The sequence below is a fragment of the Chiloscyllium punctatum genome, chromosome 7 (assembly GCF_047496795.1).
Source record: "Chiloscyllium punctatum isolate Juve2018m chromosome 7, sChiPun1.3, whole genome shotgun sequence".
Lineage (NCBI taxonomy): Eukaryota > Metazoa > Chordata > Chondrichthyes > Orectolobiformes > Hemiscylliidae > Chiloscyllium > Chiloscyllium punctatum.
In genome coordinates this window covers 45,341,261-45,366,771 of record NC_092745.1, presented here as the reverse complement: position 1 = coordinate 45,366,771, position 25,511 = coordinate 45,341,261, and the positions used below count along the sequence as shown (strand labels likewise).

At 39.2% G+C, this 25,511-nt stretch overlaps 1 protein-coding gene across 12 annotated transcripts in view; it reads right to left on the bottom strand.

Moving 5' to 3' along the window:
- rasal2 (RAS protein activator like 2) overlaps positions 1-25,511 on the bottom strand; it is a 413,768-nt gene that overhangs the window by 120,997 nt on the left and 267,260 nt on the right. For 10 of the 12 annotated variants that reach the window (XM_072573467.1, XM_072573469.1, XM_072573463.1 and 7 more), the window contains one exon: positions 15,399-15,496. In XM_072573467.1, the coding sequence (XP_072429568.1) occupies positions 15,399-15,496 (98 nt within the window). Of the gene's footprint in view, positions 1-15,398; positions 15,497-23,097; positions 23,285-24,234; positions 24,906-25,511 lie in introns of those variants that run through there. The other 2 variants (XM_072573471.1, XM_072573468.1) reach the window with 2 other exon arrangements.

Sequence of the window (25,511 nt, the reverse complement as noted above, 5' to 3'; positions counted from 1 at the left end):
GAGGTAAACGTAAAAGCAACTAATCACACTGACGTATGTCCAATATTGTATTGTTATACAGATTCTGGCATATTGACTATAAGGTGAATCTAACAATTGAGCAAGATGGATCAGAAGCAATCCAGCTTTTATCCCTATCTTATATTGTTCTCCATTGAAATATCACTGTTTGTGCAGCAATTTACTCTAGTGATGGAGAGGATAAGTGTGCACTGCAGGGCAAGAGTTATAGCTGGGGGCAGGGAAATTATGATGCGGTGAGGCACGACTTAGGATGCGTGGCTTAGAAAAGTAGGCTTCAAGGCAAGGGCGCAATTGATATGTGGAGCTTGTTCAAGGAGCAACTATTGAGTGTCCTTGATAAATATGTACCTGTCAGGCAGGGAGGAGAGGGTCGTGTGAGGGAGCCGTAGTTTAATAAGGAATTGGAATCCCTTGTTAAAGGGAAGAGGGCGGCCTATGTAAAGATGAGGCGTGAAGGTTCATTTGGGGTGATTGAGAGTTATAAGGTAGCCAGGAAGGATCTGAAGAGCTAAGAGCGGCAAGGAGGGGACATGAAAAGTCCTTAGTTGATAGGATTAGGGAAAACCCAAAGGCTTTCTATAGGTATGTCAGGAATAAAAGAATGACTAGGGTAGGAATAGGTCCAGTCAAGGATAGTAGTAGGAAGTTGCGTGTGGAGGCTGAAGAGATTGGGGAGACACTGAATGAATACTTTTCGTCAGTATTCACTCAGGAACAGGACATTGTTGCTGATGTGAATACTGAGTCACAATTAATTAGAATGGACGGCTTTGAGGTATGTAGGGAAGAGGTGTTGGAAATTCTGGAAAGGGTGAAAATAGATAAGTCCTCTGGGCCTGATGGTATTTATCCTAGGATTCTCTGGGAGGCAAGGGAGAGGATTGCAGAGCCATTGGCCTTGATTTTTATGTCTTCGTCGTCTACAGGAATAGTGCCAGAAGACTGGAGGATAGCAAATGTGGTTCCCTTGTTCAAGAAGGGGAGTAGGGATAACCCTAGTAACTATAGGCCGGTGAGCCTCACTTCTGTTGTGGGCAAAGTCTTAGAGAGAATTATAAGGGATAGGATTTATGAACATCTAGATAGGAATAATATGATCAAGGATAGTCAGCATGGTTTTGTGAAGGGCTGGTCGTGCCTCACAAACCTTATTGAATTCTTTGAGAAGGTGACTAAGGAGGTGGATGAGGGTAAAGCGGTAGATGTGGTGTATATGGATTTTAGTAAGGCGTTTAATAAGGTTCCCCATGGTAGGCTACTGCAAAAAATACGGAAGTATGGCATTGAGGGGGAGTTGGAGGTTTGGATTAGGAATTGGCTGGCTGGAAGAAGACAGAGGGTAGTAGTTGATGGTAAAGGTTCACCTTGGAGTGCAGTTACTAGCGGCCTTCTGCAAGGATCTGTTTTGGGACCATTGCTGTTTGTCATTTTTATAAATGACCTGGAGGAGGGGCTGGAAGGTTGGATGAGCAAGTTTGCGGATGATACGAAAGTCGGTGGAGTTGTTGACAGTGAGGAAGGATGTGTCACGTTACAGCGGGATATAGATAAGCTGCAGAGCTGGGCAGAAAGGTGGCAAATGGAGTTCAATGTGGGTAAGTGTGAGGTGATTCACTTTGGTATGAGTAACAAAAAGATGGGGTACTGGGCTAATGGTCAGATATTTGGTCGTGTGGGTGAGCAGAGGGACCTTGGTGTCCATTTACACAGATCTCTGAAAGTTGCCATCTAGGTAAATAGTGCGGTGAAGGCGGCATATGGCGTACTGGCTTTTATTGGTAGAGGAATTGAGTTCCGGAGTCCTGAGGTCATGTTGCAGTTGTATAAGACTCTGGTGCGGCCGCATCTGGAGTATTGTGTGCAGTTTTGGTCGCCATACGATAGGAAGGATATGGAGGCACTGGAACGGGTGCAGAGGAGGTTGCCTGTTATGGGAGGAAGATCGTATGAGGAAAGGCTGAGGCACTTGGGGCTGTTTTCATTGGAGAAAAGAAGGTTTAGGGGTGACTTGATAGAGGTGTACAAGATGATTAGGGATTTTGATAGGGTTGACCATGAGAATCTTTTTCCACGTATGGAGTCAGCTATTACGAGGGGGCATAGCTTTAAATTAAGGGGTGGTAGGTATAGGACAGATGTTAGGGGTAGATTCTTTACTCAGCGAGTCATGAGTTCATGGAATCCCTGCCAGTAGCAGTGGTGGACTCTCCCTCTTTATGGGCATTTAAACGGGCATTGGATAGGCATATGGAGGATAGTGGGTTCGTGTAGGTTAGGTGGGCTTGGATCGGCGCAACATCGAGGGCCAACGGGCCTGTACTGCGCTGTATTGTTCTATGTTCTATGTATGTAATTGACATCTCCTCTCTCAACTGGTGAAATGGAACATCAAACAGGGAATTGAACTTCTACTGAATTCATCTGTTTCCCCAAAAAAGTCTGCAAACACATAAGTAGGTATCAAGTGAACACAGGATTGGATTCTGTTGTTCTGAGATTGCCTGCCATTAAGCCTCAAACATAAATAAGAAGTGCCAAGATGAGCCCAGTGTCTGCTGTTCGCCAACAGGGTCATCACAATCAACAATCCCATATCTGACTACACAAACATATTTGCAAATAGTGCAAATAAACTTGGTGATAAAGGAAAAATAAAGTTAGCAAACAAGAATATTCTCATACTACCTTAAGAAAACAACATTACAAACAAACTAGTGACTATCAACAAAAGTAATCTGCCCATATATTTGTAACTAAAGGTTTAAATATAGTCAGACACCATGCAATGTTCAATATATGGGGCACAGAAATTACACATAAAAAATTATAAATTTAAACTTCTCAATATATGTCTCAGAGAAAGCGTTAATTTTATTATAAATATACTCTTTCTTAACTTTTCTGTCTCTTATTTCCTGCATCTAGTTGAAATGACAACAGTGATCCCATACAGACTTGACCTGGATGAACAGGCCACAATTTTATAATTTTTATATGACAAGTATTAAGGAAGAGCTTAATGATAGTTGCCAACAGGGCTTAGATCGACTGCTGGAATCGACAGACAAATGACAGTGAAAATTTAATTCAGAGAAATGTCAAATAAAAACCTTTTGGTAAGGCAAACAAAGAGAAATAAAGTTGATTAAAGGGTACAGTCCTGAGTGGATTACATGTGGATAAATCACTGAAGATGTAGAAAAGACATTATAAAAGGAGGCATAGAGTACAAAGCAAGGAACTTAAGACAAAACGTGAAGTTTTAGTAGAGGTTTGGAACAGGTGTTCAAAATAATGAGTGATCTCGACAATGAAAGGTGAAACAGTTGAGAACCAAAGCACACTGACATAAGGTGATTGACAAAAAAAAGCAGCATGTGGAAAAATGACATTGCTTAGCAAATGGTAAAGGTCTGGAAAGCACTGCTCAAGTCTGTGATGGATGCAGGCTTAATCGTGTCTTTCATGAAAGGAATTGGATAAGCTCATGAAAAGACACAAAAATTGCTAGAAAAGGCAGAGAAATTGGATTAACTGAGTTGATGTTGCGAGCTGGCACAGACACAATGAGCCAAAGGGCCTCCTTCTATGATGCAGCCAGTTCATGATCCTATAAGCAATTTAAATAAACCATCACAAGACCTCTTGTCTCTATCGATCAATTTTAAATTGGACAAATTCAAATGAAATAGAGTGGACTCAAAATTAACCATACAGTATAAGTCCCTGACAAATTCTGCTTCATAAATGGTTCCAAAGAGATAAGCGGCTGTGGCTCAACTCAATTTGTTCTTCCTGTTGGAAAATGTATCATTCTTACTTGCTCTTTCTCTTGCAAGTATCCTGAATGCGGGGGGGGGGGGGGGGGGGGGGGGGGGGGAGAGGGGAGGGGTGACTTCGACTTTGTCCTTCATCATTATCCTCCAATGGCAAAGAATATTTATTCACACTCCAGTGCACACAAGATTTCAATTACCTACTCCTGGTTCTTTGTTCCTATTCAAAAGTTATCCTATTCCCAAGGGGAATATTAAATCAGAACTCAAAGTGTTATCTGTGTTACAAATACAAATGTTGAAAAAAAAGTTAAGCACCGGACAATCTGAAAATAAAGTTTCATTTCACATTTGTCCATGATACTTATGCTTTAAAAGCATGTGGTCTGGATTTTCATGAAACAATCGTGACTTTACAGAGCCTCAAGATGTGGGGTAGAAACTGGATAAAAATGTCCTGCCCATTTTTGACCGAGTGTGATTCCGACAGGAGGGAAAAAACAAACTCAACAGAGCCCATTTGAACTCTTTGCTGAGTTCAAAGAGTTTGGCCATTGCAAGAGATTTAACGTAGTGTGGGAACTTAATCCTAACTGAATTGACATAAATGCTTTTTAAGAACACCTAAGGTCTGTTAAATGCTTTGATCAGAAATTATATAAATCCCCAGCTCTTTAAAAATAAAAGTGTGCTGTAATTGTCAATGGGAGTAGAAACAAAACACTGCTTTTAGTAACACACTTTTCCATTGGCTGTTTGTTTGATATTTCCCTCAGGGCTCTATGGATGTGTACATGAAAATACAGCCCACAGAATTGACTGCGCAAGATTCTCAATGTTACCGAACATATTTCATCCAGGCATGTTCAGTTTTTATGAGATTGTGCAACAAATTCAATCTCTCCACTTCACCACATTTTGTATCTCCTTGGATGAGGACTCAGGAGTACATTTTGCCTGTAGTTCATAAATTATTAGTAGATTTGAATGTTGGGCTCCTTTCACAGCAGTCATTTCTCATTTACTGTTGTCACTCAGTTCCACAATCTCTTAGTCCACCACTCTCATAATGGCTATGTTTGACTCTTTATGGAGTATAATGCCTTCAGCTATCTACTTCATCGTGTCTTCTCTCAAGTTTCACTTTATTTATTTACACTGGCAAGTACTTTGATATATTTTAGTTTGAACTGAAAATATGTAAACAAAACAATTTGTTAAGTTTAACATTAACCCATTGAAATGGCTGACTGAATAAATTAAAGATTTCATACTGCTAGGTTTCTTACCCAAAACTAGTCCTTGTAAATCAGAAAATTGCTAAGCAGCTATCCTTTGGATAGAACTCAGTAATAGTAGGAATTGCTCAGGATTGTGCATTAAATCTAACTGCAAAGCAATGAGTTCATTCTGATTTATTAGTTGCAAACTAGCCACAGATTTATACAGCTACATTTCTCATGAGAACAATTGCAAGCCTCTGATCCAAAAGTGTGCCAAACTGCAAGATATTATATACAAGCCTGATTATTACATCTGCTAATAATATTCTACCCATCAACGCAAGGAAATGCACAAGGTGTTCCAAGCTTTTTCAATACACATTTGTTCCAACCATTTGAGTTCATGATAGGAAAATTGGAAAAGGAGTAAGCGATTCAACTCAACCCACTGAGCCTGCTCTAACATTCAACAAAAGCGGGCCATACCACCAGTGCTTCACTGGACGCTCACTGATGACGTTACTCAGTATGGTGACGAAACGTCTGAAAACGAACCTTCCAGCTCAGCGAGCAAATTTACATCAAGAACCTCAACTTGAGCTACAAATCTTCTCAAAACACACCATTCAACACAATCCTGGCTAATTGAACACTTCAATGTCTTTTACCTACACCATCTCCATAGCCCGTTATGCTACTGATAATCAAAAAATTATAAACCTCTATTTCAAATGTACTCAAAGACGGAGCTTCTTGGGTACAGAATTTCAAAGATTCACCACTCTCAGGGAAAAATAATGTCATCTCGGTCTTACTTGTAAACTATGCCCCCTATTTCTAGACTCACAAACCAGGGGAAACATCTTATCTGCATCTAACCTGTCTATCTTTTTAAGTATTTTAGAGATTTCAATAAAATTATCTTTCATTCTTCAAATTTTTAAGAGCTTACAGCCCCAGTTTACCAATCTCACTTCAGAATTCAGGCCTGCATTCTGGGAATAAATCTGGTGAGCCTTCATTGCATTCCCTCCAAGGAAAAATATACTTTCTGAGTTAAGGGGAGGGGGGCCAAAACTGCATACAGCAAACAAGTGGGTCTAATCAAGCTCCAAACCATCTTCAGTGACTTACTGACAAGGACACCGAAGTATTGTTTACATGCCTACACCTTCCAACTGTTACCATTTAAGAAATACCCTGTATGTTTGTTTCTCCTACCAAAGTGGATAACCTCACATTTATCCATTTTACATTCTTCCTGTCAGTTTCCTGCCTGAGCACTAAGCCTGTCTAAATCTTCTTTAAAAAAATTAACATCTTCCTCAGAACACACATTACACCTTAGCTTCGTCTCATCTACAAATATGGAAATATTACACTTGGTCACTATGTTCAAATCATTGATATATATTGTGAAGACATGGGCCCCAAGTGCTTCACCAATCACAGCTTTCCAACATGAGAATGACCCATTTATTCCTACTCTTTGTTTTTTATCTGATTTAGTCTTTGCCACCTTTCCGTCTGCGACAGAACTAAGTTCTGAGTGAAAAAGTCCATGGTTGACCTCACTGCTTCCACTGGCAATTTGAGAACCTTAAGTAACCAATCAAGAACGAATCAATTTGTTTTGAATTCAGGAACTTATTTTCTGTTCAACAAATGCTCAAAAGGACACTGAACCCCTGCCCCATCACCACTGTGCATTTCAACTGTCTTCCCTTGAAAAGACGCTTGGTCGATTGCGGAGGAAAACTTCGGCTTGAATCACGACAGCCAAAGAAGTCATGATTCTTTCTCTTTCGTACAGTGCAGTTTGAATATCTGTGTTCAGATGCATTTGAACTAAATGCTGGAATGCACGTGTTTATGTTTAATTGTGCAAACTGATTTCCTAGTCGTTTTTACATTAAAGCAGAGGATATGCTGTTGTAAAATGACAGTATGTTAGAGCAAGTAGGACATAATCTATTTTTGTCAATGTATGGTTGTATAATGCCATGCTGGTTCCATTCTGGCCATAAAACTAAATACTGTAATTAGGCACATTCTAAGACCTAGACACACAGAACAGAAAGAGGTAATCAGTCCCTTGAGCCTATTCCACACCTAAATAAAGATGTGACAACAGTGCACTTTGAAAATCACAATGATTTAGGAAGAGTCAGCTTTATGAAAGAGAGAAAGCAAGAGTTTGTTTAGGGTTCTGATTAACCAGGTTTGCCAAGGGTCAACAAGTATTAGATTTGGATTATCAGGAGGCACATGATAAAGATGCTGCACAAGAACTGATCTCGGTAAATCAGAAAATCACTACGCACAATATACAAGATTCTGACTCCTCATATTAGGAATAATATACGAGCACAGAATTAGGTATGGTTGATGGACAAAAAAAAATTGGTGAAAAGCAGAACTTTGTCCTCGAGAAGTATAGGTAGTGAGGTGGAAGACAGGGAAGATATTTTATTTAGTGAGGTGGAAGCCCACTTAATCTTTGCCACCTTTCCGTCTGTGACAGAACTAAGTTCTAAGTGAAAAGGCCCATGGCTGACTTCACTGCCTCCACTGGCTATTTGAGAACCTTAAGTAACCAATCAAGAATCACCTAAAGGCCTCTTCCAACCAACATGCAATGTTCTCAGAAATAAGACTGTGGACTGCTTCTCCAAGGAAAGGGTTCAATCAAAGGTCCTTGGTCCTTTGTATTTAACTTGGGTAGGCTGCAAGCCAGCTTTTGGCCTTGATTTGAACCTATCCCACTCTCCTTTCCAGATACCTTTGGCTTACAATACAATCAAATCTGGTAAACTAATTTCAGTGCAAGGTACACCAGCATCCTCAGATTAGTTGATTAACAGAAGATATATTGGGCCTTCCTTAGAAGAAACAGTCTGGGTCTCTCATCAGCCCTTCAGCCAGCAGCCAAAACCTAACAAGAGAAAATTCTGCCCTTGGTGTAAAAAGGCAATTTTCAGTCCAGCAAACTGTAAATAGTTGAGAGATAGAAAGATTTGAGCAGTGCCTCAACTTTGATTTATGTGAAGATATCAAATATCATTCTCCTGAACTCCAGAGAATTGTAAGTGAAGTGGTTTCATCAAAACATATTAAATTCTTATTACTAGCTTGAGAAGGTGGATGCTGAGGTTGTTTTCAACAGCAACAGAAATTGCTGGAGAAACTCAGCAGGTCTGGCAACATCTACAGAGAGAAAGCAGAGTTAACGTTTCAGGTCCATAAACCAGTCTTCAGAATCCGGAGATTGTTTTCCTTGGTTAAAGAGTGCAGGAGTCATAATCTCAGTTTATGCTCAGTTGACAAACACACAAGATTGAAGTAAAAGTACTTTACAGCCAATGAAATACTTCTGAAAATTAATAATTGCTGTAATGGTGGATAAATATTTGTACACTAAAGAAATCAACAAATATAAATATAGGTGGGCAAAATAAAGTTGATTTTGACTTTCACTGATGATACTGAACAATGGAATATGTATGACAGGTCATATGGCCTACAGCTACTGCTGTTTCTCAGATCATGGGTACCCATTTCTTCAGCCTCACCCTGATACAATAGTTTTTTTCATCCACTTGTGCACTTCAAGAGCCATTTTGTACAATTAGCTTAGTTCATATACTACTGACCCAAAAAAAAACATATTTTAACACCTACTCAAATGTCAAATTGGCTCAAATTGACATTTAATTAGGTTACAAATAGCTATATTTTATTAGACAGCATTGTAGCGCTATGAACTGTATTTCTTTTATACCAGTAAACAATATCAAAGTCAGGAGCAATCCCCCACAAACGTATCCAAATGGCCATTTGTAATACCCAAAACCCTGTCAAAGCAATTTAGCTGCGATAGGTACATTTGTCGCAGCCAGAAATCTCCACTATGTTTAAATAAGGATTTTAAACAATCACAAAATCATAAAATGATTCCAGTATAGAAAGAGTTGATTGCCATGCCTATGAGATCTCTGTAAGAGCAACCTCCACTTGATTACTTGGAATCTACACAAACAGAAAAACTTAAATTCTGATAATGCTGTTCACTTTTGTTTGCAATTGGTTTATAGCAATTGTTGCACTTACTAATTATTAATTAGTGCTTATCAGTTCAGATGAAAAATTCAGTGTTCATCGATAATGGCAAACTAGACATGCTGATGAAACAGATCTTATCCTGCCCAAATTTGACAAGGAGCAAGTTTCCTTCAGCGTGATAGTCCTAATGCCCAATTCTTTCCAGCCACATGCTGCCAACGAGGTGCATTTTTCAGAGTCAGGAGACTATTTCTGAGGGCTCTAGCCACTGCTGCACCTGTTCCAGCAACCTGTTGCTTCCCTCTTACCATTGGTGTAAAAAGACAAGCAATCCACCTCCTCATCCAAATGCCAGAATGGCCAATAAAATGGGTGCTGGCACATGTGCAGATAGGGCAGGTAATGTCAGTTGGCAACAAGGCTGTTTCCTGCTTGCTTTTTGCTCCATCTGGTGGAAGTGTTCACAACAAACATGTTCTGCATAATTATCTAACTAAATATTTTCTGCAAGTTACATTCTGTAACATGTGTCAGAAAGACAATATATGTAACAATTCAAATATTTAAATCAATAATAGTATTATGAATTGTAAACTATTTAACAAAGAACACTTCAAGAACAACATTCTGGATATAATAAAATGAGGTATACTTCACTAGTGGATGACAGAAAATCTACACTTCTAATAAGTTAGAAAAGAATAATTCTGTTGTGGTTCTGTTCGCCGAGCTGGGAATTTGTGTTGCAGACGTTTCATCCCATGTCTAGGTGACATCCTCAGTCCTTGGGAGCCTCCTGTGAAGCGCTTCTGTGATCTTTCCTCCGGCATTTGTAGTGGTTTGAATCTGCCGCTTCCGGTTGTCAGTTCCTGCTGTCCGTTGCAGTGGCCGGTATATTGGGTCCAGGTCACAATGTGCTTATTGATTGAATCTGTGGATTAGTGCCATGCCTCTAGGAGTTCCCTGGCTGTTCTGTATTTGGCTTGTCCTATAATAGTAGTGTTGTCCCAGTCAAACTCATGTTGCTTGTCATCTGCATGTGTGGCGACTAAGGATAGCTGGTCATGTCGTTTCGTGGCTAGTTGGTGTTCATGGATGCGGATGCATGGCATGGCACTCATCCTTGCAAGAGGATTCGCAGTAGGTTAAAATCTTCGAGGAGAAAGTGATGCTAGAGATCAGAGCTGAAAGTGTGTTGCTGGAAAAGCACAGCAGATCAGGCAGCATCCAAGGAGCAGGAGAATCTACTTTTCGGGCATGAGCCCTTCTTCAGGAATGCAGTGAGAGAGGGACTTCCAGCAACACATTTTCAGCTCTGATCTCCAGCATCTGCAGTCCTCACTTTCTCCTCGAAGATTTTAACCTACTGCGAATCCTCTTGCAAGGATGCCTTCCTTGAAGAAGCTCTCTTCCACCCTCTACAAGGATTTCAATGAGTCCCTCTCTCACTGCATTCCTGAAGAAGGGCTTATGCCCGAAACGTCGATTCTCCTGCTCCTTGGATGCTACCTGACCTGCTGCGCTTTTCCAGCAACACATTTTCAGCTCTGATCTCCAGCATCTGCAGTCCTCACTTTCTCCAGAATGTCTTTGAACAGGTTGATAAGCAAATATTATGGAAAGTACCATGGTTGATTTAGTGGGTGAGAAAAAGCTGTTTAGTAGTGTGTGACAATACTTAGGATATTTTAAAAACATGTCTGACTTGCCAATAGGTCTTGTGACACAGTGGTAGTGTCCCTATCTCCAAGCCAGGAAGTCCATGTTCAAGTCCCACATGCCCCAGATGCGTGTTATAATAAGTCTGAACAGGTTGATTAAAATAACTGGAAATGCTTTGAGGTTCTTCTGGAGCAGTGACAGTCTTCTTTTCTCTGAAACAGAGGTACTGGATTCAAGTCCCACCTCCTTCAGAGATGTTTCATAACAGCTCTGAAGAGGCTGATTAGAAAATATTTTTGATTTCTCCCAGTGGGAGGGGGAGTAATGTTGAGCAGACTGAAGCTTGCATTTACTACAAATTGCAAATAAACAGCAGTGGCAGACAGATTGTCTCCTGCTTCGGTTAATGGGTAACTAGCAATATAATACATGAGATCAGCTACTTATACAAGGTAGTATAGAAGCAGAATTAGGATGTGGTGAATCCATGGGCACCATAACGGGATGTAGCTAGGCAAGAGGAAAGGATACTGTGAATGCCAGCTGTCCGAAGGAGAAGATCATAGTTAGGTTCTGCTGCAAGGGACTCAGATGAGGGATTTGATGGGTTGCATGCAGAAAAAATGCGGGTAGACATGCACACAGAAATGTTTGGTGCATTGCCAGAGAGCCTACTTACTGTCCCTGTTAGGAAAAATGCAGGTATCTGAAATAATTGAGAACTTAATTTCATTAAGATTTTCAAATTTTAAACCATTCTTTATTCATACTTTACTCAAGGTATATAGTGGGAGGAGTTCCACTGTTAAAAAAACAATGATTCACAAAGGAGCTTTATAATCTACCTTCCAAACATAATACTGACCAGATTAGAAGTCTGAGTTAATTGGGTTTGTGCTACATTAGCAAATCTCAGCCAAGGGGAATCTCAGCTACCCTAGAACTCAACATACCTTAACCATGAAAAGAATCAAGCAGCCAGAGTTCTGGCATCAAATAATATCAGGCACTGCTGTGACGGACTCTTCATTGAATGTCATAATTCTCTGTTCAGGGTTACCAGATAAAGAATGGACAATTGCAGTGCTAGGAGTAGCCATGCAACTAGACCTGGCAAATATCTTAACTTCTCAGGAAAATAGCAGAAAATCAGAATGGCAAGTTAACTATTCAACTCATCATTGGTATTCCTATTTTCAGCCATCTTCCATCCCTTTGTACTGCATTCCATTCTAAACAATGTTAAACACTGGAAGTTTACTGAGCCATTTTAAGAGTGTTCTCTTAAATTTCCTTAGCATACTCTTCTTCTGTGCAAGAAAATGATTTATGTTGATTCTGCTTTGAAAAGTGCTGACAGCAACCTTCCATCTCGCTAAGTGGGAATATGTGCATACATAACTAATCAAGGTAAAAATGGCTGTACCTGGAGTGCTCATGTGGATCCTGCTCATGTGGGCAGTCCCAATGGGAAAATAATCCATCAATATTTATTGGGTTTTACCTGTTCAGACTTCAACTCATTTGACTCATGGTTACAATACAAAAGGAGGCCATTTGGCCTGCTCTGCCTGTACTGACTCTTTATGAGAGCAATCACTTTGTGTCACTTTCCCATCACAGTGAAAATGAAGAATGGATTTAAGGGGATACTAGATAAACTTGTGGGAGAAAGGAATGGAGAATCGTTTGAAAGATCTGGCCAAAAAGTCAAATTCCAAGCTCTGTTTCAAAAAACACATAGATCTTCAAGAGCAAATAGAAAACATATCATGTTTTCTGCTTTCACCATAGTTCCAAAGAGGGAATTACATTACTGGCTTGGTTAGAGATAGATTTTGAAAAGCATCTTGGATGAAGAGGGGGTGTGTGGAGCTTTGGGAGGGACATCTACAGTTCTGTGAACTGGCAGAGGATAGTAAAATATTCTTGTGCCATATCCACTCATTCTTTTGGAAGCTAATAAAAGCTTCCACTAACTCTAGTCAGCATAGCTTTGTGTGTGGGAAATTGTGTCTCATCAATATTGAGTTTTTTTAAAGAGGTAACCAAGATGATAGATGAGGGCAGTACAGTAGATGTTGTCTACATGGACTTTAGCAAGGTCTTCAATGAATTCTGCATGGTAGACTGGTTAAACGGGGTAAAAACAATGACTGCAGATGCTGGAAACCAGCTTCTGGATTAGAGTGGTGCTGGAAAAGCACAGCAGTTCAGAAAATCGACGTTTTGGGCAAAACCCCTTCATCAGGAAGAGGCAGACTGCCTGCAGGGTAGATTGGTTAGCAAGGTTAGATCACATGGGATCCAGGGAGAGCGAGCCAACTGGATACAAAACTGATTTGATGGCAGGAGACAGAGGGTGGTGGTACAGAGTTGTTTTTCAGACTGGAGGCCTGTGACTGGTGTGCTGCAAGGATAGGTGCTGGGTCCACAGTTGTTTATCATTTATACAAATGATTTGGATGAGAATATATGAGGCATGGCCAGTAAATTTGCAGACAAAATTGGTGGTATAGTGGACAGTGAAGAACAAAGTGATCTTGATCAACTAGTCAGTAAGCAGAGGAATGGCAGATGGACTTTAATTTAGATAAATGTTGCACTTTGGTAAGACAAACAAGGGCAGGACTTGCACACTTAATGATAAGTTCCTGAGAAGTGTTGCCAAACAGAGAGCCCTAAGGGTATAAGTTGCCTTACAGGTAGACAGAATGGCTCAGGTGGTGTTTGGCACACTTGCCTTCATCAGTTAGATCATTAAGTATAGGAGTTGGGATGGTCATGTTACAGCTGTACAAGACATTGGTAAGGCCACATTTTGAGAATACTGCATACAATTCTGATCATGCTACGATAGGAAGGATTTTATTAAACTGGATAGAATGTAAAAAGGATTTACAAAGATGTTACTGAGACTGGAGGGTTTGAGTTATAAGGAGAGAGGCTAGATAGGCTTGACAATTTCACCCTGGAGCACAGGAGACTGTGGGGTGACCTTACAGAGATTTATAAAATCATATGGGGCATAGATAAGATGAATAGCCAAGGTCTTTTCCCACGATAAGGGAGTCCAAAACTAGAGGGCACAGGTTTATGGTGAGAGGGGAAGGTTTAAAAAAGACCAGAGGGACAACTTTTTCATACAGAGGGTAGTGTGTATATGGAATGAGCTACTGGAGAAAGTGGTAGAGGTGAGTGTAATTACAACATTTCAAAGACACTTGGATAGGAAAAGTTTACAGAGATATGGGCCAAGTGGAGGCAAACGGGACTAATTCAGTTTAGGAAACCTAGTTGGCATTGGACAAGTTGGACTGAAGTGCCTGTTTCCATGCTGTATGACTCCTCTATGACTCCTTTCAGAATGCAATACAGGTGTTGTGCCACACACAGTTGCCAGTTTTGCAATGCTTAGCTGAATTCCAACTGAATGCCAAGTGTGTGATTTCTAAGACAGAAATCAAAAATCTACTTAATTCGATGACTTTTAAAACACTGGTTATTAGATGAGGATGCTAGTTATTCAAAGTTTGGTCACCTTCAAAGTAATGGCCAAAACTCAAGCAAGAAATCTTGAAAGATTGGCAGTGTCTTCATTTGAACACATGCATTTGAAAGGATAGTGTTGTCTCTCAAGGATGACAAAATAATTGTTAACCAACGCTGTCTTGCACCAAATTGTAGCACAACTGTAACATGCCTCAGGAGACAATAGGCACTGAAGTTATATTTTTGTCTTGTACAATATCAGGGCTTCCATTTCACAATGAGTTACTGAATAACTGTCTGATTATAGTTTCACTGACTTGTCAGTTCCACTTTATACTTTTCCAAGAAACAAAGGTAGAAGACTCGGAAGGTCAGAAGTGAACCCATGTATAGCTATATATCCATTTGAATCATTTAACACATTAATTTCACTCTTGATTAATGGTGCACTTTGAAAACTATTTTCAAGATGATTTTTGAGGACACAATCCATATCACTTTTCCCCTTTGTAGATTTACAACTAGCCAACAATTTCATAAGCTGGCCAATAAAGGACCTTTTTCACTCTGTCTTCAGGTCAGCTAAAAGAGTAGTTTGGTTTTGCAAAACAAAAACAGAAATGTTCTCCACATTGAATGAAAACATAAGGACAGGCTTGTATGTGGTCCATTGTTGCTGATGTTATTGCAACATAGTTAATAGACTAGGGTGAATGGCAAAACTGTAGCAGTGTGAAGTCACCTTTTTGGAATAAAAAAGGATAGATCAGGGTGGTTTTAGATGCCCAAACAGCCAAATGGACTTGATCTTCAACTGCAATAATCTTTAAAATGCATGAATGGTTCCAAAAAATAATCAAGAAAGCTTATTCATGAAAGTAAAGGCATTAAGGCAGATATGTGGAGCTCAAGGCGCGTGCATGGAGTTCAGCCACAGGTCAGCCCTGGTCTCATTAAATGGTAGTACAGGCTCGAGGGGCTGAATACTGACAAGTGTTCCAATTTAAAATTACCCAACTCACAAGAAGTAGTCTTCTCAAGGCTGCAATTACTGAGATGCCAATCAAAATCTAGACATGCAAGGTTCTGTATATGAAGAAGAAAAATAATACAGATTGGGAAGTAAAGATTTAATGCTATTAATTAGAGACTATGTTACCTTGAATGGGGATGTGGAATCCTCCATTCCGTTTGCTTTCTCAGATGATCCTGGGCCTGAAATACTCCTCCGCCGTGGGGAGCGTTCTCCAGGGGGTTCTGCAACAAACAAGCGTTTAAAGTCAGCTTTTACATTCATGCTTGCAAAGCATTGCTGTAGAAACACACAATTTAACATTAAAGGTTGCTTTTATTGCAGCATGACCACGATGGAGTAGATAAGTATGTCCTCCAAAGTTGGAGGTAAGAATTGGACAATAATCCAAACAGTAGACACGTATGTGTTGATTTAGCAAAACTGTGTGAACAATGACTTGTAAAAGTCCATGCTAACATGAACTACCCTTCAGCAGACAGTGCACTAGTATTTGGGTGTGGGTTCTTGAAGGCTAAGAATTTTGAACATTGTCCGAGGTAATTACGCATCCTTCCTGACTCAGTTATAAAACAGCATTCACAGTAGTCTGGGCCCAGGTCCCACAACCACCCAGTCGGGCAATGAATTACAAATGAAACATTGGATCTTGAAGAGAAAAAAAAGGCTGATTTTATTTAATATATTGACTGACATGAACTGAATCCGTTCAAGGCACTGGTTCAGTAGGAAATACCTCAATGCAAACGAAAATACTTGTTTTACACACAGAACCTGAAGTTGGTCATTACAAATAAAAACACTTGCACAATTGTTTAAGAAACAAGCTTTCTTCCATTAGGAGTGTGATTTGGAAACCTCAATCAGAAGGGTTCAGCCAGTTTAAAGTTAACATCCACTCCTACCCCCCATTTCTCGTTGCACTCCATTCAACCTACTCACACAGACGTATGCAGGGTTACACAATCCTGGGAAAAGAAGGGTTCTCAATTTGTCAATTTTGTTCAAACATCACAGGAATATCGCAATGCCACAGAGGGAAAATAGAATCATCCATGCAAGAAATATAAGTTGGATAGCACGTAATACCAAATAAAAGCAAGACATATTATTCCTCTCAAGACACTCTGAATAAATCTTTCCATAGGAAACTCAGAATATCAAATACAATATCCTTTATTCACAATAGTGTCCTAATCCTGCCAGGGAGTTTAATATTGATTGAGATGATTTGACATTATCCAAAATAGATTCATGCTTCAATAGCACTCCAGAGGAGGCAGCATCTATAATGGATAATTTGAACATTTAGCTGGAACAATACTGGAGGATGCCATCTTGATAAATATGGGCAAGCAGTCTTCTTGGGTGCTTGGATATGGGTAGAATTGAACATGGTTGTTCACAAATAATCACCTATTATTCAAGTTTGAGGATCATCATCTCTTAATCGGGGCATTGTGGTACTTGGATTTGAGGATATGTAGTTCATATCAACAGACAGATAAGAAGAATCAGGACTGAGAGAGAGAGAGAGCAAGAAATGCAATTTAGCAGAAATTTCAAACAGAATTACAAAGATGCCAAAAATAATCTGTCAAATGATGGGGCATTTTTCTGGAGTAAAATCATTTATACTTTTCTTCAAACTGAATGGACAATAATTTAGTTAGTAGTTGCTTCTAGAATATAGAAATACTCATGGCACCTTATGAAATGAAGCCCAAAAGTTCAATTCAGAAAGATTTGTGCTGCTTAGATAGCCTGCTCCTGTCACTTCACCCCCACCTCTACCAGCTAAGAAATTTGCCATCTTCTTGTTTCTTCAATTCCTAATGGATGCTAGCTTTTAATGATGGCTGTAATTCTGCTCCTTTCTGGGTAAAGATGTTATCTTCCCAGTTCAGTGGCTCAGTGGTTAGCACTGCTGCCTCACAGCACCAGGGTCCCAGGTTCGATTCCAGCCTTGGGCGACTGTCTGTGTAGAGTTTGCACATTCTCCCTGTGTCTGCGTGGGTTTCCTCCGGGTGCTCCAGTTTCCTCCCACAGTCCAAAGATGTGCAGGTCCGGTAAAGTGGCCATGCTAAATTGCCCATAGTGTTAGGTGCATTAGTCAGGGGTAAATGTAGGGGAATGGGTCTGGGTGGGTTGCTCTTCGGAGTGTCGGTGTGGACTAGTTGGGCTGAAGGGCCTATTTCCACACTGTAGGGAATCTAATCTAATCTACATAATTCTTATACCCCTTCATCAATGTCACAATGCTGCTCATTCTTAAACCGTTAAGTAACATTTCCAAGAAACTAATTGCAATACTTCAAATGTGCCTGGCATGGGACATTATTTATTATATTAAAACTGAGATTGTGTCAATATGATCCAAGAAACTCAATATGTTTAATAAATAGTTGAAACTGCAGCCAAAATACATTTTTGTAAGACTAATTCTGTTGACAATGTAAAAGCACATTTATTTCAGGTACTATTATTGAATTCAATGCAGTCAAATTAAAAACGAGAACTTCTTGATTTCTGGTCTGAGATAGGTGTTCACCTTCTGAAGGATTGTGGTCTTAAGGATCAATAAAGCTGGAGAGAGGAAGAAATGCCAAGGGTTTTGATCAAATGGGTCAACGGGCCAAAAAGTGGCAGATGGAGTTCAATCTGAATAAATGCAAGGTATTGCATTTTGGTACAACAAACAAGGGTAGGGCTTATACAATAAATGGTAGGGCCTTGGGTTGTGTTGTAGGACAGAGGGACCATGGGGTGCAAGTACATAATGCTTTAAAGTTTGTGTCACATATAGACAGGGTGGTTAAAAAGGTGTTTGGCATGCTTGCCTTCATTGCTTAGTCTTTTGAGTATCAAAATTGTGACGTTATGCTGAGGTTGTACAGGACATTGGTGAGGCTTCTTCTGGAATACTGTGTCCAGATCTGGGTGCCGAGTGTGAGAAAGATGTTATCAAACTGGGGAGGGTTCAGGAGAGATTTACCAGGTATGGAAGGTTTGAGTTATAAACAAAGACTGGATAGGCCAGGACTTTTTTTCACTGGAGCAGAGGAGGTCGAGATGTAACCTGATAGAAGTTTATAAAATAATGAGAAGTACAGATAGAGTTGATAGTAATTGTCTTTTCCCCAAGATTGGGAATTTCAAGTCCAGAGGGCAAATGTTTAAGGTGAGAGGAAAGAGATTTTAAAAAGACATAGGAGGCAAATTGTTTACACAGAAGGTGGTTCGTGTGAGGAATGAACTTCCTGAGGAAATGGTGGATGCGGGTACAATTACAACATTTAAAGACATTTGGATGGATACATGAATAGGAAAGGTTTAGAGGGATATGGGCCAGGAGCAGGCAGATGGGACTAGTTTAGTTTAGGATTACGTTCGACATGGAGTGGTTGGACCGAAGGGTCTGTTTCTGTACTATATGCCTCTATGACTCCGAGTAAAAATTAGCTAAAATTACATTTGAAAACTACTTGGCAATCAGTTCTAGGAATGAGAAAAGAAGGGTGGAGGAAGATAGAGTGAAGAACCAAAAAAAGGGAGGAATGAGAACCAAGAGAGTATATATGCACAGTGCATTGGAGAGGGATATGCATACTGTGGGAAAATGTGGCCTCGGCATGTCAGGACTTGAACTGTTGATGAAATTTTCCCTCACTCATTGGACAAAAGATATAGACAAATCTGTTTAGGTTTGCAAGTGAGAAAATGCAATTGTCTGTACTTCTCGCAGGAAGTACAGACATTAAGTTTGGGAAGATTAAGAGAAAATTACAGAGATAGAATGAGGAAGGTACAAAATAGCAAACCAGGAATTTCACATACTAAGCAAAATTGATGGCAACAGTGCATTCATCTCCACTCACAAGGCTCCTTGTGGAACTTCTTGCACACAACATGACTGCCACAACTGGTTACATGATAACATACACTGTACATCAAAAGTACTTCAATGGATATGAAGCTCTTATTTTCTTTTACTTTTATTCGCAATGCAAAGTCCCAAATAGTAATTCTTTATTCAAATTAGTAAAGTTTGTATGATAGCAATACATCAAGTTATATCATGGGCAGAGTGCAAAAATCTCCCTCATGTATTTATCTTAATGCTTCTTATGAAAGTATGCTTGCATTTCTCGTACTCTATGAGCAAGGAAATTCCTCTGGAATCCCTGAATTAAAATAAAATGACAAGTGAAATCACCTCAGATGAAAACAACATCAGGACATAGACTTTATGAGTGACCTCTCTTGGTTTGCTCAACAAATGCTGGAAGCCCATTGTACACACGTAGATAATTTAATTGTGCACATCAAATGTCAAATGCTCACTGCTAGTAAAAGCAGTGAGCTTTTACACTCAATATGTTATCATTAGTTATTTGTGTAAATAAAAGAAAACAAACTAGGGTGGGAAATTAGATTGTTTAATTTCCCACAATCTAACTTTTCAGGTGATATATGGGGTATTAACACTCAAGAAATAAATCGTCTTCGTAAAAGCATTATTACTCCCAACAACTACTGGCAGAATGTTTATACTTTTAATTTACCATCAAGGTAATCTCCAAAATATTAATTCTATCACCTGGCACAATAAATACGTCCACAATGGGCAGTTTCAGGCTAATGGTGGAACCCAGAAGCAGTTGGACGTGCTCAATGTGGATCGCACTATTCTAGTAAACTGGCATCACTACCAGAGGGCTACATGTCTTTCTAAAGGCAGTCATATTTTGTTGCTATTCTGCTTCGTGCAGCTGGAGAAGGCCCTATTTCCTTGCACTGTTATGCTACTTCAGGGATACGTTCTGTAATTCACATTAAATGAGGAGTGCAAGGAGAAAAAATAAACTATGCAACGATATAGAGTTGTAAAACTTCCAAAAACAATTTCTTTTCCTGTCTGAACCAATGGCCTACAACTGAGATTACTGACCTCCAACAACTACAACCTTCCTTTATGGTAGGCATGACTTCAAACAGCACAGAGTTCTCTCTTGCCCTTTTCATGTCTTTTGCAACAAGGCTGTAATGAGTTCTGGACATAAATGAGCCTGGTAGAAGCCAAAGTGACCATCAGTAAGAGGGTTTGCTTGGTATGTTTTGCTAAGGGAATGAGCAACACAAGAGTCACAAAAGTCTTTTCTAAGTTGATGTATAACAACTGCTTTACCTTGGCTATGTTACTGCCTCTTCTCTTCAGTGACTCAGTGCTGCCAACCCAAAACAAATGTGATGTATGATTCCAGTTTATTCAATCAATGGCTTTTCCCCCTACAGTACCCTATTATTTACAGATGATTATAAACGATTTATTGCTCACTATTCTCTGTAGAGCTACAGTCGACAGGTTAGACAAATGACTCAGGAACAAGTGCTGACTGAAAAGTATTTCCAGCCAACATTAAATATATTAACACCAGAATTCTGACAGACTGAGAGGACAATAATTTATTTGACAGTTATTGGCTCTTTAACAAATCTTTCCTTTGGTTACATTCAATTAGGATATTAAAGGAATTACGCCATTTTATGACTAAAGAGAAAAACAAAAGAACACACAATCTCTCTGTTATGACCACAATGAGCTCTAGAGACAGTGAGAGGTAGCAAGATTTGTTTTGCATTTCTCAAAGAAAGATAAATGGCCTCTGTTGGAAGCCTCCTTCTGTGCTGTAAATTTCTATAACTCATTAACGAACTTTCGGAAGGATGCTTGATGAAGCTGCAAGCCACAGAGTCCCAATGAAATCAATGCTTTTACATAATATTGCAACTGATGATGTAAACTATTATCTAACAAAATGCATTTAGAGTTACAAGTTGGATGAGAGAAGAAATATAAAATTCCTTCGCAGGAAATATTTTACAGGTAACACCAACAATTAGAATTCCAACATATATAATAGAAGGCAAATCAACACACTTCTAAAAATGTAACACAAATACAGTAATCCACTTGCAAAAATAGATAAATAAATCCTTACTGCTAGGATCCATGGCTTCCAGTTCCTGCCTAATTTTGACTCCAACGAGGAGTCCAGACCCATACCAATCTTGGCTCATTCTTTAGCTTCAAAATCTCAGCAAATTTAAGCCTGACAATCAAGTTGGCCATCCAAAGTCTGTAGACTGAATCCGCTTCATGAGATGAATCAGAATATAATTGCTAAGGTATCAAAAATAATTACTAAACTATAGCACCATTTTTTCTTGTTCAATGGTACAAAGCTGGAGCAAAACAAAACATATTTGCAGGATTATGCTTTCCAGCTTGAATTAACTATTGGTCACCAACAGGTTTTGGTCTACAGAGGAACCTCGATTATCCGGCATTCGATTATTCGAATTTTGGATTATCTGAACAAGATCGCTTGGCTAGACTGTGTTATCCAGCATTCAATTATCCAAACATTTGACTATTCGAATAAAATACTTCCTGTCTGTGTCGTTTGGATAATCAAAGTTCCCTTGTATATGCAGCAAGTAAACAATATATTCTCAATAAGGTCTCTTCTGGTGCAGTGGTAGTGTCTCTATTTTTGAGCCAGGTGTCCTCGTTTGAAGTCACACGTGCCAGAAGTGTGTAATAGCATCTTTGAACAAAGAATCTAATATTCTTTGATTAGAGAATATGTATTACATATTTTCAAGCAAACCCAACATCTATACCTTCATACGTGAAGTTGAAATCAGCAATTCTACTATTCTACATTCACCTTAAGTTGCAGATGCTGAATAAGCTTGGCAACCTGTCTGATTTGTGATTCAAGATCCATAGCAATATATCTTGTCTTTCTTTCTTCTTTGGTCTGATATGAGGCATAAAATCCGAAAGCTCAAGAAATTCAGACAGAATAAGTCAGCGATTTTAAAAATACCAAACATAAAAGCAAGCTGCCTGGTTTTCACAACTTGGTTCACCAGGGTACTTGTATGCTTAAAGACAATGATTTAGATATAACTGTTGCAGTGATTCTATGCATATGATACATAGTTGTATACTTTACATCTTTATAGTTTTCAAATTGTACATATACACTAAAGTACACGATCTCATAAGGAACTATCCTGAGTTCGGGATTATCCTTAATTAAATGCTCCAACCAACTGTAAACAGTAAAACTAGTCTGGAAATGTTGAATTTGAAGCATTGAAACAAAGCAAGTGAACTGAGGACCATGAGACAGACAGATCAGTTATCTTAAATTGCATCGACAGTGAAGGCATGTACATACAAATTACACTGCTGACTCAAGTATGAGCATTTTACTAGACACTGCAAATATCAAGAGTTGCTAACCATTTGGTTTTGAGCTGGGGCATCCCAGTTTCTGAACTGATTGTCGAGAAAGTGATAAAAGACATTCAAATATTTCTTGCAAAAAGAAAGGTCAGGCTTATTTTTCTCTGCAACTGATTTATGAAGTTTTGTCGTCAACAATTAATGTCATGAAAGCTTGAACAAAGTTCCTGCAGAAGAACCAAACCAAACCTCAGAAATCAAGACATGATCCTACCCACACTTTTTGCCCTGTGCCATCTCACTCTGTCTTGATTTGGGTCTGAAAATAGATATTAACCCTACTTACAGCTCAGTCTTGATCAGGTTTACCCTGTCACATAAACAAATGACTTGCGGAAAAATACAGTGCTTTCCAGCATGTTCCAATAAGTCAAACCTAAGAACGTATGAGTATCTCAAGTGCAAGCTGATGTTACTGTCCAATATGGCTCTCTGTCAAGCGATTAGTTACGTATACTGAAAACACAGGCCCTTTACAAATCTGATGAAACTCAGTGGACTTACCAGTAGTACTGCTAGGAGAGCTGGGACTTGGCTGGTCTCCGAGACAGCCATACTCGCCGGAGGACTGCACTGCGCACTGGTGGCAAAATGAAAGCACCAGCGTTGACAAGGGAGATGTTATCGAGCGCGACTGCATTGGCACCAAGTTGGCACCAAGTTGAGGTTGGCCCACAGGTGAAAACAGTGGCTGGTGATGCAAATAAGTGCATGTTACAAGCACTGCGATGTAAACAAATACAGTTCATAAGAGTGCAAGGTGAGTGACACGTGGATCCGGGGCTTTGCTGTGATGAGCCATGTTATTTACTTTCTTGTACACATAACTTTACCAACTAAAAGGCTGTCCCCACCCACCACAAACACTGCTCAACTCAAACAGGTTTTAGAAATCAAACATGCAGTAATTGTTTATTTTTAAAGAACATTTAACAGAAATAAGAAACCATTCAACCATGTTCGCTTCCTCAATGTTAATCCTCAGCAGATTACTTTCTATTGAAAATTACCAATTTGAAAACACCTAACTGAAATGACAAACTCACTCAGATAATTCTTGTTTAGATTTTAATTCTAAAAACACAGTATGCTAAGCAAACAGAACATTTAAAACTTTGTTGCATTTTCTTTCCTTTATCCAGCTCATCTAAAGATGATGACACTTATGGGAGTGTAAGTTCATGTAAAATAGCTGCTCTGTGTTAGCTAACCCATGCATTTGTTTCACACTGGCAAATTTAAAAAGTGAAACAGACTATTCAACAATGGAATGTGCCTCAACCACTTTGTGCTTATCAGATACCATCGCTGGCTCACTGACCAGCAGCAGTGCATCTACGTATCTACCAAGTGAGCACTACCGCTTAATCGGAATAGAATGCAATCCCATCCTCTTCCCAAATGTTTAACACCTGGAAATGTTAGTTTTTCAAAACTAACAACACTTCAGAAAATCTTAACTGTGGCAATCAAACAAAAACTAAAAGGCAAGAGAAAAACCTGACTAAAATGTTCACACCAAAGTCATTTCTGCACATCTAATTTAGACACCTGCCATCACTACTACCAAAAATCAAGGAATCTCTACTTGATTTCAGAGATTTCATCAAAGACAATTGGTTCTGACAAAAGGTAACTGACCTGAAAGGTTAACCTCGCCTTTCTCTATCCACAGATGCTGCGCGATCTGCTGAGCGTTGCCAGTATTTACTCTTAATTACAATACATAAAACAAAGTGTTCGGGTTGTTGATCAAGGGATTTGGATCTCTAAGGCTTAGAAACCATCACAGATGAAAGAAAGGTTTTAATACAAACAAAGTTATAATTCTGGCAACTGTCAATTCCAATTAGTACACAAAACTAATATTAGTCTCCCTGTTCAAAAATAAATACTAGAAAAGGAATAAATGTGAGAGGGAATAACAATCAGATTGAACACATAATTAATCACAATTTTAACTGGCAAAATGTTTAAAATTTAGTTTGCCCATGTGACAGCAGCCTCTGAGTAAAGTAGAATAAATGACACCAACATTACAGATAGTTTTCTTTTACAACAGTACTTAGTATTTACTCCAATTTCCCTCAAACCATCTTTCCTAATACATTCCCTATTAACACCAAGAAATTCCAAAACAATCTTTACATATAGCCCCGATTAAAAGAAACTTCAACCCAGATCAAAAATAAACACTCCCTTCACTCAGGATCTTCTCTGCTCCAGCGATGAACAGAGGTTGCAAACTTCAGAGATCACCATATCACAGCGAAGGTTCACAAAAAACATCATGACTGTCAGGGCAAAAGCAGCAAATTTTTATTTTGTGAAAAGCAAGGCAGAGTCAGTTCCGTGTTAACTCCTGAAGGAACTCCTCCCCTCCCCCGAAATCCTTTCAACATGAGCAATTCCGCACTGTACTGCAGCAAATGGACAAAACTCCTCCACAGATACAAACACAGCTTTGTTGTACATATTCTAGTTATCAAGTACAAATTCGGAGTATGAAAAATATTTTTTTAGTTAAACAGAGATTTTGTTTTACAACTGGACAGCAGTGCAGTCCTTCTTTGAAGAAATAAACTCCAATGCAGAAAAATCTGCTGTTTCTTTATTGTAAAATGGGAATATCTATTATCTTTGTGGTATCGCACATTATTCAATTCATTAATTTTTTTTCATTCCTCAGGAATGAATGGAAAATTCTAGAAATGCTTTTGCCCTCAGTCTAGTTATACTGGATAGAATGCTGCTGTATCCTGTTTCTAAAAGTCAGTACATCTCAATTGAATTTATTTTGACTCCCATCACCGTTATAGGAATTCCTCACTGCAGTTCACAAAAGGGAGCTTTTTAAAAATTCAAAATCACATGCATTCCCATAAACAAAGGGAAGCAGTTTGCTAAGCTGTTGTCCT